The sequence below is a fragment of the Myripristis murdjan genome, chromosome 5 (assembly GCF_902150065.1).
Source record: "Myripristis murdjan chromosome 5, fMyrMur1.1, whole genome shotgun sequence".
Taxonomy (NCBI): Eukaryota; Metazoa; Chordata; class Actinopteri; order Holocentriformes; family Holocentridae; genus Myripristis; species Myripristis murdjan.
The window spans coordinates 22904719-22922893 of record NC_043984.1 but is presented as its reverse complement, the minus strand read 5'-3'; the positions used below and the strand labels follow the sequence as shown (position 1 = coordinate 22922893).

The 18175-nt window shown below is 43.1% G+C and overlaps 1 protein-coding gene across 1 annotated transcript in view; it reads left to right on the top strand.

Moving 5' to 3' along the window:
• The window catches only part of kif21b (kinesin family member 21B), a 72935-nt gene that overhangs the window by 33863 nt on the left and 20897 nt on the right, over positions 1 to 18175 (top strand). Inside the window, exons 5-24 of the mRNA XM_030051429.1 lie at positions 1578 to 1712; positions 2372 to 2554; positions 2769 to 2884; positions 3455 to 3650; positions 4968 to 5157; positions 5390 to 5453; positions 5933 to 6163; positions 7023 to 7164; positions 7285 to 7423; positions 7882 to 8070; positions 8335 to 8534; positions 8645 to 8752; positions 9744 to 10060; positions 10664 to 10847; positions 11871 to 12074; positions 12187 to 12288; positions 15617 to 15782; positions 15943 to 16003; positions 16155 to 16203; positions 17017 to 17261. Of these exons, the coding sequence (XP_029907289.1) occupies positions 1578 to 1712; positions 2372 to 2554; positions 2769 to 2884; positions 3455 to 3650; positions 4968 to 5157; positions 5390 to 5453; positions 5933 to 6163; positions 7023 to 7164; positions 7285 to 7423; positions 7882 to 8070; positions 8335 to 8534; positions 8645 to 8752; positions 9744 to 10060; positions 10664 to 10847; positions 11871 to 12074; positions 12187 to 12288; positions 15617 to 15782; positions 15943 to 16003; positions 16155 to 16203; positions 17017 to 17261 (3221 nt within the window). The remainder of the gene's footprint in view (positions 1 to 1577; positions 1713 to 2371; positions 2555 to 2768; positions 2885 to 3454; positions 3651 to 4967; positions 5158 to 5389; positions 5454 to 5932; positions 6164 to 7022; positions 7165 to 7284; positions 7424 to 7881; positions 8071 to 8334; positions 8535 to 8644; positions 8753 to 9743; positions 10061 to 10663; positions 10848 to 11870; positions 12075 to 12186; positions 12289 to 15616; positions 15783 to 15942; positions 16004 to 16154; positions 16204 to 17016; positions 17262 to 18175) is intronic.

Here is an 18175-nt window from a genome sequence, read left to right as displayed (position 1 = left end):
CACTGGTCACAACAACAATTACAAGCAACCAAAACTTGAGAGTGCAAACCCAAGTCCTCAGTGCCCTTTTAATATCCATTGGCCCATAGGGTGAATACGTGAAAGTGAGTGTTAGTACAGTGGAAAGGTGTAAGTGAGCTCCTTTGCCTCCGGCTGAGGCAAATTATGAGAGCAGCTCTGTAAAATTCCCAGGTCAGCAGGGTGGCAAGAAGCATGTGGTGGTTGACATTATCAAACACAATAAATAAGTAGAGGAAGACAAGAGTGGAGGAGAGAGACCTGGCTCTGACAGAGTTAGGGTTAAAGAGGACTTGGATCCATCAGGCTATTTTCTGAGAGAAAGGAAAGAAGTGATATCGGATTGTAGTTTTTGACCTCACATGGGCCAAGGAAAGGTTTCTTGAGAAATGGTGTGAGTCTGGCAGGATCGACGGCAGCCAGGCGTCAGGGACCATTAATGATGGTGTTCAGAAAGGGGAGCAGAGCAGCAGTGACGGCCTGGGGGAAGGAGGACGGGATGGGGCCAAAAGGGCAGGAGGATTGTCTGCAGGTGGAGATGAGTTTGAGGATTTCATCTGGAGAAAGATGACAAGCCAGTGTCAGACAGGTTAATGGGGGAGACAGGTAGTGATTTAGAGGAAGAGCAAGGTGACAGCTAGGTGAAAGAGTCTCAACTTGATCTCAGAATAGCTGACAAAGTCTTCAGGAGAAAGAAGGGGGAGGTGATGGGTGAGAAGAGTAGTAAAAATAGAGAAATGTTACTGTTAGAAGTTGATGGCCATATTTTAGAGTTGTAAAGGCTGATCCAGCTGCGGAGATAGAAACAGAACGGGAGAGGCCAACTGGAAAGCCAGGCTTTTACCACTTTTCTCTCAGCTGCCCGAGGGATTGTACATTCAGTGCTCAAGACTTCAGACAAACAGGGGAAGGTGGAGACAGACCAGCAGGTCTGGAGGAGAGAAGACAGCAACAGTCAAAACAGGGTGAAAGTACAGATTGAAATGTGGAGGTGTTGGAGCCAGTGGAGAGAAACTGGAGTTCACATCAGCAAAAGGAGAAGGCAGAGGAGAAGAGGGAGGGAGGACAAAAGATTCAACTGAAAGGAGCATGGAAAAAGAAATAAAATTGTGGACAGCAACACAGTTATGCATAACAGTCTTAGTGGAGTGGGCTCTAAATAAGACAAATCCATTGTCAGCTTTTTTGAGTGAGGCAGGATGCAGTGAGGGTGAAAGATGCCTCAAGGGGGAGGATTAAGTCAAATGGGGGAGTAAGGGGCACCCTGTCTTCATGAAATGTGACGAGAAGGGTGTCAAGTTCCCGTAGGGAGTTAGCAGGTGATGCTGGGTGATGATAAAGACATCCAGCTTTGAAGCATTTCAATACCTTTAAGCTTCACTGTCAATATTGATTAAAAAAAAAAAAAAAAAAAAAAAATTGGTTTGGTTGCAGCAGATATCATGTCTTGATACCCAACCTTACAGCACTCCTCTAAAACTTGCACTTTGACATTTTTTACTACTTAACTTCAAGATACAAGCTGTAACCAAATGCCCCCCATATTGTGTGTGGTGCAGCTGTTGCAGTGTCTTAAGCTTGGAGCTCTTTCCCGCACCACGGCCAGCACCCAGATGAATGCCCAGAGCTCCCGCTCCCATGCCATCTTCACCATCCACCTCTGTCAGATGAGAGTCTGCCAACAGCCTCAGCTGGTAAGAAGGGGGGCTGAGAGATAGAGGGAGGGTCACAGGAAGAGAGAAATGGATGGGAGGGAAGGTTGGACTGAGGAGGGTTTCATGCCATCTTCACCGTCTGTCAGCCTGCAGGAGAAGCAGAGGGATGAAGGGAGGAAGGCAGTGAGGGGTAAAGATAGGAAATGCATGTTGGGAAGAGAAACAGAGGAAACAAAAAGGTGTGGCTTGAAGTTATCAAGTTAAAAACACAAATCTAGTGATATAAAGGTAGTGATATTCATTCTACATGTGCATTCACACTGTGAGCAACACAATAAGGTAGTTAATTTCCAATAAGGTTATCCTGTAAGGTTGAATTATTCATGTGTCGATCTGTTTGTAGTCAATTAATTCTTCTTAATTAGTGCTGGCCAGATAGCTATGTTAATTACGTTACATTAAGATAATGTAACGTTATAACAGGCAGTACCAAATCAGCAAAAAAATATATCTACATAGATGAGATTGAAGCCACTTGCATTAGGCACAGTCTGCCAGGCTGGAGTGGTCCATCAGCCCTGTTTCTTGCTGTGTGAACATCCTGCCAGGACTAAAAATGCTCCTCAAACTCGTGAACCATTTCGCAACACATTTAACTGCATATCCTTCATCTGTCATTCTCTCCTTCTCTCTACTAGGAGAATGGAGCAAGGGAGAACGGGGAGATGAACGGTGTTAGCTCCAGCTCCATTGCCCAGCCAGAATACGAGACGCTGATGGCCAAATTCCACTTTGTTGACTTGGCCGGCTCTGAGAGGCTCAAACGCACAGGAGCCACGGGAGAACGGGCCCGCGAGGGCATCTCCATCAACTGTGGTCTGGTAAGAAAGAAAGATATGGACACTGTGTGGGTGTGTGTTTGTGTGTGTGTGTGTATGTGTGTGGGTGTGTGTGGAATGACTGAAAAAGTGTAAAGAATGCACTTCATGTTTGGGAGTAAATTCATTTTTCTAATATGTACACGTGCTTGGGCATATTTGATTTTTATGTTTTATGTCTTGCTTTTTTGATCTTGTGTGTGTGTGTGTGTTTTAGCTGGCCTTGGGGAATGTGATCAGTGCTCTAGGGGACCAGACTAAGAAAGGAGGCCATGTCCCCTACAGAGACTCCAAACTCACCCGCCTGCTACAGGACTCACTCGGGGGCAACAGGTATACACACACACACACACACACACACACACACACACACACACACACACAAGGACACACAAACAATATAAAAAAATGTGCAGATGTTTAAAAAAATGTGTAAAAGTGCATCAAATTGTGTATGTGCATAAACTGCATGATGCGTAAAGGTAACAGGGATTCCCACTAGTCATTTCAAAAGTATTCCAGACAGGGAAAGAGAGGGAACTTGGTAAATTCTTGAGGAACGTCTGTAAATATCAGTTTGAGCTGTTTTCATCCACAGCAGACTTGGCAATAGCGGAAACCAGAGTGTTTACCCCATGAGGGAAGAAGATTTTCAGTCAAGAAACGCTCTGACTTAGTTAGGGAAAGTCATGGGAAAGTTACAAAGTTACAGAATTTTGCTTCAAGGCCACAATGGGACACACAGTAATATGCAAACACACACACACACACACACACACACACACACACACACACACTCAAAGACAATCCAATTTAAAGTGCCTGCCATACTGTACACTTTTAAAAAAAAAAGACACTCAGAAACTGTGCTCATGGTAACAAAAGCATGATGATTCTCTCCAGTCGCACCGTGATGATTGCCTGCGTCAGTCCGTCGGACCGGGACTTCATGGAAACGCTGAACACGCTGAAGTACGCCAACCGCGCCCGAAACATCAAGAACAAGGTGGTGGTGAACCAGGACAAGACCAGCCAACAGATCAGTGCCTTGCGTGCTGAGATCGCCCGCCTTCAGATGGAGCTTATGGAGTATAAGGCGGTGAGAGATGGAGGGATGAAGGGAGGGAGGGAAGAATAGAAAAAGGCGTGGATGGAGTAAACAGAATGTGTGAGGGGGTTAGAGAAAGAAGGGGATGGATGAATGATTGGGGAGGGATTATAGAGATTAGAATGGAAAGCGGGGGTTGCGGGAAAGGGGTGTACATGGCTGTCATGGATGATGTAATGAGGCGGTGAGAGATGGATTGATGGAGTACAAAAGGAGGTGATGAGTACAATGGAGAGCTGGTAAATGTAAAGTGATAGAGCAGAAAGAGAAATGGATAGAAGTGATGGGAATGGTGAGATACAAAGCAGTGAGAGGAAGCATAATGCAGAGAGAGAGAGAGAGAGAGAGCAAGAAAATGACCCTAATAGAGGGAGCTGATAGCAGTATCATCAGAACTGAAGGGGATTATTAATGGAGCACACAGATCAATAAATATATGCCTTTGAAGGAGATTCAGCAATAAAACGTTAGCATTTTCCACTTTAATATATGCATCAATTGATCTGTTTGCTCTAGTGATTGTGTTCAATTCTGCTGAGTGTACTTGTCCTGGAAGTCTCTGGACTATGACAACAGTAGAGGGGAGATGTGACGGCAGAAAAGTAGAAAATCGAATGAGCATGTTGTAGGACTGCTGGGAAAGCAAGGAAGAGAGAAGACAATAGATTTTGAGGCGGCGCTGGGTGAATCATGTAGTCAGACTCTGTAAAGATCGCTCTCTGTGTTTTCATCGGGTGAGACCTCGTGTTACAGGACACGGGTGATCGTTTAGCTGGATTGTCAGTCTATTCCATTTGATTAAGAGGGTTACTGCAGTTACTAGAGGTTGGATTTAATGCGTGACCATGGTGATGGACTGTGAGTTGACCTCATTGTTATAATAAGGGATGTGATCTGACCGGAGTCTGGAAGTAATGGAGCGTTGGTGGAGGTAATGATGTCTGCTGGCTGTGGATTAAATAATGCCTGTGTTTAAAGCATTTTTTTCATTCATGTTTATGGATAGTGACAATTGTTATGTGGCGTCTAGCGCTGAAATTTCAACATGCTTTTTTTGAAGTATTTTGATTTGATGTTGATCATTTGGACTGTCCAAGAGCAACTCAATTGTCTGGAATACTGGCTTAGACTCATCATAGCAACACTGTGTATTCATGAACCATGTCAGTGTAAAACAGCACTTTTCCATGCTTTCCATGCAATAGTTTTGCATTTAACAAATAGAAAATAGCCTTTTTTCCAATATGACTGCAGTGACCAAGGCCAAGGTCGGTGTATTAATGCTGAGGGGGTGGCTTTTCTGTGCAGGGGAAGCGTGTGGCAGGTGAGGATGGCTCAGAGGGCTACAGTGACCTATACCAGGAAAACGCCATGCTGCAGAGAGAAAATGACACACTGCGCCTCAGGGTAAAAGCCATGCAGGAGACCATTGACCACCTCAACACTCGTGTCACACATCTGCTGGCCAATGAGATCAGCGCACTTCTCGCCAAGTCAAGTACGTGACGGAGATTTATAATTACTTTCATTGTTTCACAATCACAGATGACCTCTGCTACCCCTAGGTTTACCACATTAAATCTTGCTCTACTAAGTTACCTCAAAAGTATGAAAAGTAACTGTACTGTCTTCTTTGTCATTTCAATTTTGTATTGAGTGACTATCTGGATGCATTTGAGTAGAGCTTTCTGTGGCTTATCCATGACCTGCCTTTGAACTTTGACCCCTAGGTGAGGGCAACGAGGAGATTGGGACTCTAATCCAGAACTATATCCGAGAAGTGGAGGAACTTAGGTAAGGTTGCAAATCCTGCCAAGATGCCTACCTTTACATGCTGTCCACCATCGTAGCCTACAGGCGGTTTTAGCCCGTGGACCTGTCTGTCTGCATGTGATGTACTCGACTGTTTTTGTCACAAACTGAAAGCTCAGAAAATCATCGAAGGTTCAATCTAAAATTGGCATCTTTTCCACCTCCTACTTCACACTTCACTTTGCTTTTTCACTGCAGAAAAGACATGTTTTGGCTTTTAAACTTATACCAGTAATGACACTGAATTCTATTCATGGGTAGGAGTTCTCAGTGACTTTTCACTCATATTGTTTGTAAACAATGGAGTAAAAATTCTGCACTTTGTCTTATTATTGCTTTGTCTTGCTAAAAATTGTTACAATATGACATTTTTTTCACATCTCAAAACCACCAAGTTAACTCAAAATAAAAATACCAGGGAATAGCATTTTTTCTCCAATTCCCTTGCTTTCCTCTCTCAGATCCAAGCTCCTGGAGAGTGAAGCCATGAACGAGTCTCTGCGGCGCCAGGTATCCCGGCTCTCCTCTCGCTCCCCATTCCCCTCCTCCACTCTCAGCCCCGCCCCTGGTCACCCACCTGGCTCCTCCCCTGCCCCCATGTCTATGGAGGCTGAGATGACGGATGTGATTCGCAGAGCCAAGTTGGACATTGAGAGGCTTAAGAAGAAGGAGAGGAGGCAGAGGAGGATGAGGTGAGGGGGAAAAGAAGGGTTAGGGAAAGAAGCCATACACATCTGTATGGCTTCTTTCAGCTCGCTGATCCTCATATCTCTAATCACTTTGGTTTAGTGTAAATTTGATCTTTCGGTATCCCCCTATAATCCCTTGTCTATGGACTCTTACAATTTGAAACTGAGAAAGCATCATGATGATACTGAATGTTCCTTCCTAGTCTCACTCTCCTTCCATCATTGCTTTCTCTTGTGTATGAAGAGGCACATCACCAGTCGATTAGGGCTTTGGGAAGCAAGCGTTTGAATAGAATTGGGAAGTAGCCAGGAGTCTGCAGTGATGCTGGCATGGACATAAAAAGACCAAATTCATTTGGTGATTGGGTCATGAGAGAGGGAAGGGTACCGGCACATACATAGCCTAACGGCCTAATTGAACTTTAATGGGATGAGGGTGGAGGGTGAGGAGGGAGGAAAGAGGAAAAGATGGGATGGGTGATAAGTGGGGGGTTGTAAAAGAGGGAGTGATGGGGAGAATAAAATTGGCAGTAAAATGAAAAGAGCTAAAGGGGAGTAGATGAGCTGAAGACGTCTTTGCTAATGACTTCAGAGGCCTGAATTCTCTGGCAACAGTCCCAAAGCCCTAATGGTGGATGTCTGGAACATAATGACATCTCAGTTATGCGGATTCTGAAGGGTTTCTGGTGTAATGTACAAAAACACATCAGACAGATGTATCGACCTTAGGTGAAAACGATATATAAATGAGATTACACCTCTGAAAAAAACTTGCTCTGTGTGGCAGCTTGTGACTTCATGTGTACGTATTTAAATTCCAGTCGTAACCTGATGTAACTAATATGTTTCTCTCCTCCTTCAGTCCAGAGCTGGAGAAAGGCCTGAAGAAACGAGTGAAATTACACGCTCACGAGAACGGAGAGAACGGCCAGATCAGGCAGAGTGGGGATGTTGGACAAAATGGGCAGAATGGAGAGATTGATTCAGATGACAATTATGCTGAGGTAAGGTATTTATGTCTGCATTTACAAGTATTTGAAGCTAAAAGGAAGCAGATGAGAGTCTAATGTGTGTGTGTGTGTGTGTGTATGTGTGTGTGTGTGTGTGTGTGTGTGTGTGTGTAGGATATTATGTCTCCCCTGCAGGAGGAGAGTGGTTGTGATGAGGATGAGGGGGAGGACGAAGAGGAGGGGAGGGAGGAGGAGGAGGAGTTTGACAGTGACGAGAGCCTGGTGGATTCAGACTCGGACTCAGATGAAAAAGGTATATTTCTAAACTCAAAAGGCCTGGGCCACCTTCCAGCCAGTAATTTGAACCTACAGACTTGCATCAGATGGACAATGCTCTGAACAAGCAAACACATTAGTTGTTTTAAAGTTACAGTTAAAAAAACAACAACAATGAATTAAAGACTGTGATTTGAGTATGGCACTCTTTATTGAACCACAGTCACATCGCTACGCCCTTTGTCTTTTGATTTATCTGCTTGTTTATTTTTTTTTTTCTTTTTTCATTTTCAAACTGATTGATTGCAGTATTAATAAAGGCATTGATGGACCTAAATCTTGTGTTATGGTGAGATATGAGAGTGATTTCCTGCTATTATTTTTGCATCACCATAGTCTTAACCTCTGCATATGCCTATCATTAATATGCAAAAAGCATCTAGGTCTTTAAATACCTCTTTCTGCTCTGTCTGACCTTTGCCCTCTGACCTCCAGCCAACTTCCAGGCAGACCTCGCTGACCTGACCTGTGAGATCGAGATCAAACAGAAGCTGATTGACGAGCTGGAGAACAGCCAGCGGAGGCTGCTGATGCTGAAGCTGCAGTATGAGGAGAAGCTCATCCTGCTGCAGAACAAAATCAGAGACACACAGCTGGAGAGAGACCGTGTGCTACAAAACCTCAGTGAGTAAAAACACGACAGGAGAGAAGATTGTTGTACACAGGTTGTGTAGACAGGAACAGGACTGCGTGTGACTAACCTTCAGTGAGCAGTGTAATATAGACTGTGTAATAGATTACACAGACATGTCCAACCTTGATCAGCAGAAAATGTCACAAAACAAAGAAAAAACACGATACTGACTGATCAAGGTTGGGATCTGGGTGGGATCTCATGGGTAATGTAGTCCCACAGCAATTCATTAACATTGTCCTGTTGCTGCTTAGTGTCCATGGAGAACTACACGGAGGAGAAGGCCAGTCGGATCAAGCAAGAGTACGAGAAGCGTCTTAAGGAGATGAACCGTGACCTGCAAAAGCTACAAGCTGCACAGAAGGAGCACGCGCGCCTCCTCAAGAACCAAGGGAGGTACGAACGGGAGCTGAAGAAACTCCAGGCCGAGGTCAATGAGATGAAGAAAGCCAAGGTGAGGAGAGCGGAAAGAGTGTGATGGAATAGGAGCCTGCATGAGTGAGAGCGCTTAAGCGGGAATGTCATTGTTATGAACTGAGGGCAGTGTGGTGTTGCTGTCCCTAGGTGGCACTTATGAAGCAGATGAAGGAGGAGCAGCAGAGGAGGAGGATGGTGGAGGCAAAGAGGAACCGTGAGATCGCACAGCTCAAGAAGGAGCAGCGGCGACAAGAGGTTAGGCCGTGTGTGTGTGTGTGTGTGTGTGTGTGTGTGTGTGTGTGTGTGCACGTATGCTTGGGTGAGAGACACTTGGTCTCACTTGTGTCACAAAAAAAGCCGCAAGGATTTTACAAAACATATTTAATTTTCAAACTACATAGATTGCACAATCCTTACAAAGGAGTTGTCATGCTAAGAATTGTAATGCTTTCATTATCAGTGTTTTGCTTGGCCCGCTAACACCAGAAACTATAGACTATTCTATCTTGTGGACTCACGCTGATAATGAGGACCTCAAACTTAAGCCGGCATCTGACCCTAGATGAATATTACTAATTTGAAATGAACCACAATCATAGCTGATGGCAAAGCAGGTCAACAGTCAGTGTGCATCATTTTGATTGGCAGGCAGGGGGGTGTTCAAACAAATTCAAACATGAGATCCAATTAAAAGACACACACACAATTTGAGCAAATACTGCCGAATAAATGGAGCCTGTCCAGACTAAGCAGGGATAGCTCCTTGCTGTTCTACACAGTCAGGGTCAGTCAGGCTACATTTAGCTAGTCTGTTGTACCAAAAGTACTCCTATTCAACTCAGGAACCTCATTAGTTGAAGCTTGAAAATGAAAATAATTGTACATATTGAAGAGCGAATCTGACAGAAGGCGATGAAGATGAGAAAATGTTGATTAAGACTGAATAATGAACAGATTTAAGATTACATGCTTACTGGGCATACTACATACTTGCTTTAGAGTCTGTTGGTTAAGATATAGCCTTTGTGCATCATACATTCTACATTGTAGGCATTAGACGTTACCTTATTCTCATATCTAGGATGATTTTCCTGAGTGAACAGGTGCAGGTTCACTGTCTTGTACATGATATGTTGGCAGGTGTTGTTTGGACTGAACATGTGAACATGTGGTCTCCTTGCTGTTATGTAAATACGCATAAAGTGTATCTGAAATATGGCTGTCTCCCTCCCTCGTGCCCTTGCAGTACCAGATTCGTGCACTGGAGTCTCAGAAGCGGCAGCAGGAGCTGGTGCTGCGCAGGAAGACGCAGGAAGTGACTGCCCTGCGCCGGCTGGCTAAACCCATGTCTGAGCGTGTGGCTGGGCGTGTGGCCCGCTGGAACCAGCCTCCCCCTCTTCCAGACTCTGGAGCTGAGCTGTCGGCCAGCACCACAGCCAGCAGCTCTGAGCCTGAGTTTGGGAGAACTGTGAGTGGGATGGTGCGCCAGTGGAACAACAAGAACAACGCCTATGGCTACCTGGGAGAGAGCGAGGGCAGCATGGACGGAACACGGGTCATTGGGTAAGATGGGTTGTGTGGGTTGTGTGTGTGTGTGTGTGTGTGCCAACACTGTGTATAATGACATTGTTATATGTTTGCTGGTCAGTTAGCCAGTCACTCAGCCATATAATTAGCTAATGATGCCGTTAAGCCTGATGATTGTGTGCTGACCTTTTGCTGAAAGGATGAAGTTTAATTTATTTTTATAGAAAAAGGGCATTATAAAGACATTTGCTGACTTAAAGGAGAAAAGACCCACTTCAGTTTGTGCTTCAGCAGTGTGTGCAGTAGAGGTAGACTGTAAAACAGACAGACTCATTGTTGCTCATTGCCTGCTTACCAGTGGGGATGATAATCTTGCTTTCCGTCAGGACTTTTAGCTGTGCCCTGAGCTTTTTAGCTGTTTATTGTAATTTAATAGTGTTCTGTTTGCCTCCTACTTGCCCCCCACCATTTTCTTTCCTTTTGTATGTATATTCATATATGTAAATCTCATTTCCTTTCTTTCCCACTCTCATCTCTTATCCTTTACTCTCCTTCACTCCAACTCTACTCCTCTCTTCTCTTTTTTTTAACCCTTCCCTGACCACCTCCTCCATCTCTGTCCTCACTGTGTGTTTCCAGCAGTAGGAAGAAGCTGCAGCGCAAACCAGGAGGCCCGAGCATGATGGGAGCGGTTGGCAGAGGCAGCAGCTTCACCAAGTCTGCCCGTCAGAAGTGGCAGGCCCTGGAGCGTCGCATTCTGGACATCGTCATGCAGAGAATGACCATCGCTAATGTGGAGGCCGACATGGACCGCCTTATCAAGGTATGAATTGCAATGGGATTTCTTCTTCAACATCTCTTCAGTGAGAAGAGAGCTGTCGGAATTGCTGTTTTCACTGGGATTGCCCTTGGTGGCTTGGTGGCTGTGGAGTTATTATCCTGATAAATTGATGAAGTGTAATCCTCTAAGTTTTTATGGGGATTTAATGTTGCCTACAGTATATGGCCATGCATGATTTGAACTGATGGGGGCAGCACTGACGTGACCTTGATGTGTAGAAAATAAACTGGAGAAGTTGTTTCATTTGTGTCACGTAATCAGCTTCCCTATTTGCAAGGGGCACATAAGCATGGTTAGGGGTTTCTTCGAGAAACGTGTGCGTAGAAAATATGAAATGAGATTTTTAGGAAGAATCAAATTATATTTTAGGTTGCAAAAAACCAAAACCTTTGGGACCCTGGCCCCCAGTATTAGATATATTTACTGTGAGAGGAGCAGTAGTATTAAGAACAGCAGTAGTGTTTTCCAATAAAAGTAATGAGTTGTGAAACGCATCTCTGTCGGCCATAAATAAAACAAAAACAAGACATGCTTGTTCTCACATTTAGACATTTCACAACAATGTGGTATATTTACATGGAATATACTTCTACCTCTTGTCACGATAAAAAAAAACGTTTCTCAGTTTGTTCTTCCTATTTTGTCAGAATAAATCTCACTTATTTGCTGGACACTTCCTTGTTTGGAAACTTGCCCTTCAGCTCTTGGACTGCTCAAAAAACATTTATTGGAACTCAAGATGTTAAAGCATGTATTGAGCATCTGAACTAAAACATTGTGTATTCCCTCAGTATTTTAATCCTTTTTGGACTTGTCAGAAATAGCCTAGTGTTTGTGAATGTGTTCCAATTTGAAATCACCAATGAAAGTGTCAGATTTACTTTTACATGGACTTGGCCAGTGTAAGGCTCCATTTGGAAGTGGCTAATAAGTGCAATTCTTTTGAAGTGTAACTTAACATGGTTTACTTTTGTGTTTTCTGTGTGTGCATTCTCTTTATGTCAGAAACGGGAGGAGCTGACTGTGCAGCAGGAGTCGCTCCTGCACAAGAGGGAGGTACTGATGGCGGAAGGGGAGGGACCCGAAGCAGAGGACCGCCTCCTCCTGGAAATCAATGAGGAGATTGAGGTGCTCAATGCCAACATAGACTACATCAATGACAGTTTGTCAGACTGCCAAGCCACTATTGTGCAGATAGAGGAGACCAAGGTATGAACGTGTGCACACACACACACACCTGCATTCACGTGCCACCTTGCATGCTGTTTAAGTTGTGTGATGTCACTGGAGGCCCACAGTGAAGCCTGGGTTTTTCCTGCAGGATGAGCTGGACTCAGTGGACACCTCAGTGGTGATCAGCTCCTGCTCCCTGGCTGAGGCCCGCCACCTGCTGGACCACTTCCTGAAGGCCTCCATAGACAAGGTCAGTCGAAGATGCCAGCCTGAGTGAACTCAGAGAACATTATGCCCAAAAGTGTGTTGTGAGACTTTGAAAACACTAACTAACACTTTGAAAAATGGGGAAAATGTTTTTGAAAAAGTTCCTGAAAATTATTTACAGTGGCCACTTTAGATATACAACATTCAGGTAGAAAAGATCACCTTTTTAGTCATAATTTTAGGCAACTTATAACACACCTCAAACTGATAAATGCAATCAGAATGTAGTCTAATATATAAACACATTCACATCTCATTATTTTAAACTATTGCCAGTAATATAATATTGTGCTACAGTAGCAAAATGTAGTCACATAATTTATAGTCATTCATGGGATGATGTTTTGAATTTTTGCTTAGTTAAAGTGTATACTGAGTAATACTTCAAATCCTGGTGCCGTGAATGATAGTTAAACTGTGGCACCATCTAGTGGTGGCTCTTTGGACTGCAAGTAACTGAGACAAGTCAAATGGGGTGTGTCCCACTATGCATTTGTATTGAACAGCTGAGACAGCCATTCACACCTGAGGCCTGTACCATAAAGCTGGATTAACATAGTCGGGCTTTCTCTTACTTATCTGGCTTCACTTAACGAGACATCAGCACTCAGGATTTTCGGTACCATAAAGCCGGCTATCAACTCGCTAATTCAACCCAGGCTTTCCAATCTAGATCTGTGCGCGCTCACATAAAAAGGGCGGAGTTTGCTGCATGCGACCAATCGCAGACATGGAAAAATCCACCCGAGCCGCATACGTCACAACCGAGGAGTAGACAATAATCATTAATAAATACAAGGAATATAAATCAATAATCCAGGCAAAAAGCAACACAGTTGCAGCTGCCGAAAGCCGCAAGGAATGCTGGCACAAAAATCGCCGACTGTGTCAATGCGTAAATTAGTGGGATTATAATCTGACTTCCCCACCATGATGGCACGAGTAGATCTGACTGCAGTAACATTTGTGTGTTCAATAAATGAATGTATCTCCCACTCAGCCATACACTCCTGCAGAGGAACTGGCCCTCTCTCACAGTGAGGGGTGACCCTCGCTGGACCGCTGCCCTCAGTTTGAGTTTCATCAGAATCGTAACTTTGATTCAACTGGTTTTGATATTTCATTTTATAAAGCATCTGACGCCTCGTGATTATTCTGCTGGTTAAAATATTATTTCACTGTCACTTAAAGACAGTAAAACATTTAGCATCAACTCTCATGTGGACTTTTCAGGGCAGACTCCCTAAATACTAAATATGAGCAAACTAATGGAAACCTAAAGGAGCCCAGAGGCTGGCGTGTATTTTATCAAACTTTTATTTAACCCTCTGAATTAAATTCCCCTCATTTATTTTCATAAACATTAAAAAAAAATCATTAGGCTACATCAGTCTACAAGATCAATTTTTGGTTGGACAGTGCAGTCATGAGTAACAAAAAAAAAAAAAAAAAAAAAAAAAAAAAATACAAGAAGGATTGTAAAATGTATTAATTTTAATTTTATGGGCAGGCCATTTTCCAAGAGAGCTGATTGGTCAGTAGGTGGGGCTTTTCTACCTGCTGAGCTCTTATCCTGAACTTAACCTGCTCCGGAGCAGGTTAGGTGTTGAGCATATGTTACCATGGCAACGTAGCCCGATAAAAAGTAAGCCACCGTTATGGTACAGAAAAGCCAGGGTTAAGCCTGAAGTTATCTCGCTAAGCCGAAATCCAGCTTTATGGTACAGGCCTCTGGTGTTATCATGCATCTCAAATTGACCTCAGATCCACCAGAATTGCCTCTTTTTTTGTTTTCTTACCTCTATATTTCATACTGTCACTATATTGTGGGGTGGCTGTCACAATGTCTAATTAAGTATTTTTCTATGATGTTTTCTTTTTATGCTATTTTCTATGATGTTTCTTATGCTGTGTTTTCTGTGATGTTTTTATGCTGTGTTTTTTTCTGTCGTTGCTGTATTCTGTATTTATTTTTACTGTAAGGCGACCTTGAGTGCCATGAAAGGCGCCATAACAAATAAAATGTATTATTATTATCTTCACTATCAAAAAACGAATCAAATTCCCCACTCATCCAGTTCTTTATCTCTGTCCTATTAACAAAGCAGTTGCAGTCAGTTGCACTATTTTTTTTGGATTTCCTGATAAAGAGATTGCCATCTTGCTGCAAAAGCAAATTTTATTGAAGGTTGAGTTCCACACCAAGGGCTCCATTTTAATGAACTAAGCACACATTGTGAATAGCATGGAGCAAGTGCAATTAGGACGTGTCCAAATCCACTTTTGCTAACTTAAAAATGGAAAAAAGGGTCATTGCGCCAGGCACATGGCTCAAAAGGCTTGTACTTAGTGTCTTAATTAATCGTGGGTGTGTTTTGGGTATAACATGCAGTAAACCAATCAGAGTTCCAACTTCCATTCCCTTTATAAGCCATGTGTGCTTGCACTTTTGGGGATTGCTATTATGATGATGCATTTTCCAGATAAGGTGGACTACTTCTCTGCAGAGGCAACATTGGCATATGCCTGTGTCCGCTCACATTACCATCTTCATAATTTTGTCCTTAGGTTAGCAGTGAAAACTGCGCCACTGACTTCAGACCTGGTTTTTGACCTGCCCTAAGATAGCAATGCACCGGTAACACTTTACAATAAGAGTACAATAATTAACACTAGTTAATGCTGTAATAAACATTAAGTAACAGGTAATAAACATTAAATAACAGTTAACTAACCGTTAACTAATGTGTCTAAGAATCATTTACTAATGCTGTTCATGCTAAGGTGTTAATTTATGTTATTTAAGGGTTATTGTAGATATTATTAACATTAGTAAATGCCATAATAATCATTAACTAACAGTTAATTAACCATTACGGCATTAACTAACATTAACTAACGTTAATTGTTGTACTGTTATTGTGAAGTGTTACCAATGTTTACAATGTTTGACCACACCTCTGTTTAAGACCAACACACCCATGGGTGCACAGACGGGTACAAGTGCATTTGCTATATACATAACTTGGGCACCCTATGGGAAAATGACAACTGAGCCAGCAGGAAACTAGCAGAGACACTTGTGTCACACTTGGTGTCGCTGTGCACCAGGTGTAAGATGTGGTCCCAAGAGTCCAGCCTCTCAAAAGCTCCTTCCTTCACCAAAGTGGCTCATTGGATCACGATTCTGTTTACACTTGTACTTAGAGCTGTTCAGTTGTGATCATATCGCCTGATACACATGTTAAGACCAAGTGTGAATGTGGTGTGTGTGTGTGTGTGTGTGTTTGTGTGTGTGTGTGTGAGAGCAGGGCTTACAGGTGGCTCAGAAGGAGGCTCAGATCAGACTGTTGGAGGGCCAGCTGCGACAGACAGATGTAATTGGCTCAGCCCACAATCACATGATTCTTGACGCCCTTCGAGAGAAGGCGGAGTACATCCCTGAACTCCAGGCACTCATTCACAACGTACAGCAAGGTGAGGGATGGTTCCGTGTGTGTCTGTGTCTGTGACCTCATAGAGTGTGTTACATTTCAACTCTATGACTTTCTGTCTCTTCCTACCTTTTCCTTTCCTTCATACATACTTGCACCATAGTGAACACTGACCATTTCTGATATGTGATGTGTCTTTTCAGAAAATGGCTATGCCAGCACAGATGAAGAACCTTCTGAATTCAGCCAAGCCTCTGACAGCAGGTGAGACTGCAGTCTGCTCTCTCACTCATCGATAACGTCACTTCTCAGCCCAGCACACTCTTGTTTATCGTCTAGGAATACATTATATTTATTCCATTTCCATTTGTATGTAGAAAACAAATCTATTTATCTATCTATTGTCTTCCTCTAGTGTATCACAAATGAAAGAATCCAACAGCCAGGATGATTTCAAGTTGAAGGTAAACTTGTTTTGATGATTCCTCCTGTTTTCCCACCAATAAGGTCCTCTCTTCAGCATTTGTTGAATACAGGCCCACTGAATGTGTGTGTGTGTGTGTTTTTTGGGGGGGGGGTTGGGGGGGGGGGGGGGGGGGGGGGGTTAAGCTGTATCCCCATACGTGTCGCTCTTTGAATCAAACTTATGTTTCAAGTTGATGTTTTAGTCACAAAGAATGTTTATAATCATAGTAACCTTACTCTAACTAACATTTGGACTATATATTTTTAGTTTTAGATAATAGAAAAGTTAAATAAATTTCACATTTTTTCCTTGATGTGGTGCCACACTACTGCTAAATGAATTAATACTGAATATGACGCTGCATGTTATGGTTACCTTAATTTTTTTGCTGTAGTGTTTGCATTTGGTTGCTCATGCTACATCTCTCCTGCCAACCAGTCACACAGTTTGGTGTCTGAACCTCACAATCACTGCCATTCTTGTTTGAAACCATAAGGGGGCAGTATAAGCATATACTTGAACTTAGTGCCTGATACTGTGTGGAAACACATCCAATTTGACACTAATCTTCTCATTTCCTCTTAATATTCTGTTTCTATTCTTTAATCTGTCCTCCAATTCTTGTTCCCCTCTGTCCAACATTTCTTTTTTCTTTATATGACCCCCATAATTATATTATGTGTTAATTATTTAATTTAAAAAAATAATCATTGTTATATATGTTTTCTGTTTCCTATTTTCTGTGTTACTTTTGTCCTCATCCCCTCTTGTTTCACTCTCTCTTTTCTCTCTCACATCGTTTCCCAACCAGATGGAGCCTCGTCTGTCGGCCCAGATGAAGGCGGTGTCAGCAGAGTATCTGGGTCCCATCTTGGACCCGACATCCGGCAGCAAGCCACAGCACATCACCAAGTCTCTGGCCTCGCTGACTGACATCCAGGAGGACGGCCTGAGCCTGGTGTCGGGGAGCCTGGGGCTGAGCCTATCCCTACGAGAGCCCTACCACAGGGACCGGGCGTCCCGCACCATCAGCCTGCCTGTCCGGGGACACACTTTGTAAGTCCTGAAGTTTTAAACAGTCTTGATAAATGACTGTTGTCACCAAGGCTAGTCCAGTCTTCTGCCTGGAAGGGGAGACAAGTTATAGGAATGTGCAACAGGATAGTGTAAATGTTTAGAGTCCATTCTTGCACGAGAGGATCTGTTGCTGGTTGCAAAAAAGCTCCTAGTTAAATTGTGTACCTTAGGCTTTCTTAAAGGTTCATTTTTAAGTCAAGGGAGTTGCGTAAAACTCTCTTTTGTCAGTACTCAGAGAATACACTTACATTCATTTGCAATAGGAAAAGATCCTTATGTTTTATTTTATTATTGGTGATGGGTTTCACCAAGCACTTTAAGAACATTTCATTTCTGCAAATGTTATATATATATATTTATATGTAATGGTGTCATCCATCCATTTTCTATACATGCTTATCCTGATCAGGATTGCAAGGGGCTGGAGCCTATTCCAGCATGCATAGGGCAGAAAGCAGGGAAACACCCTGGACAGATCAGTCCATCATAGAGCGAACACATGGACAGACAAACACACCCACACACACATTCCCATCTAGAGACAGTTTAGAGTCTGCAATTCACATAGCTTAAATGTCTTTGGACTGTTGAAGGAAACCGCAGCACCCAACTGAAACCCCAGAAAACATGCTGTTATTTTCAAATAACTTCAAATTTCACTAAAAGAAAAATACTTTTTGTGTGGAGGAGGCTTCAGGCTGTCTAAATAGATAGCCAAACATGCTTCTGGATTTCTCGTTGGAAACAGTAAACTTCAACAACCTAGCACCTTGTTGAGTGCATTTGCCCATTAGCTGTCTTGCAACCAGGCTGTTTCTAGTACACCAGTGAGGAATAGTTTGAAGAAGGTGTGTATGGCATGGGTTTTGTGTCACTGAAAGGTAGTTTGCTGA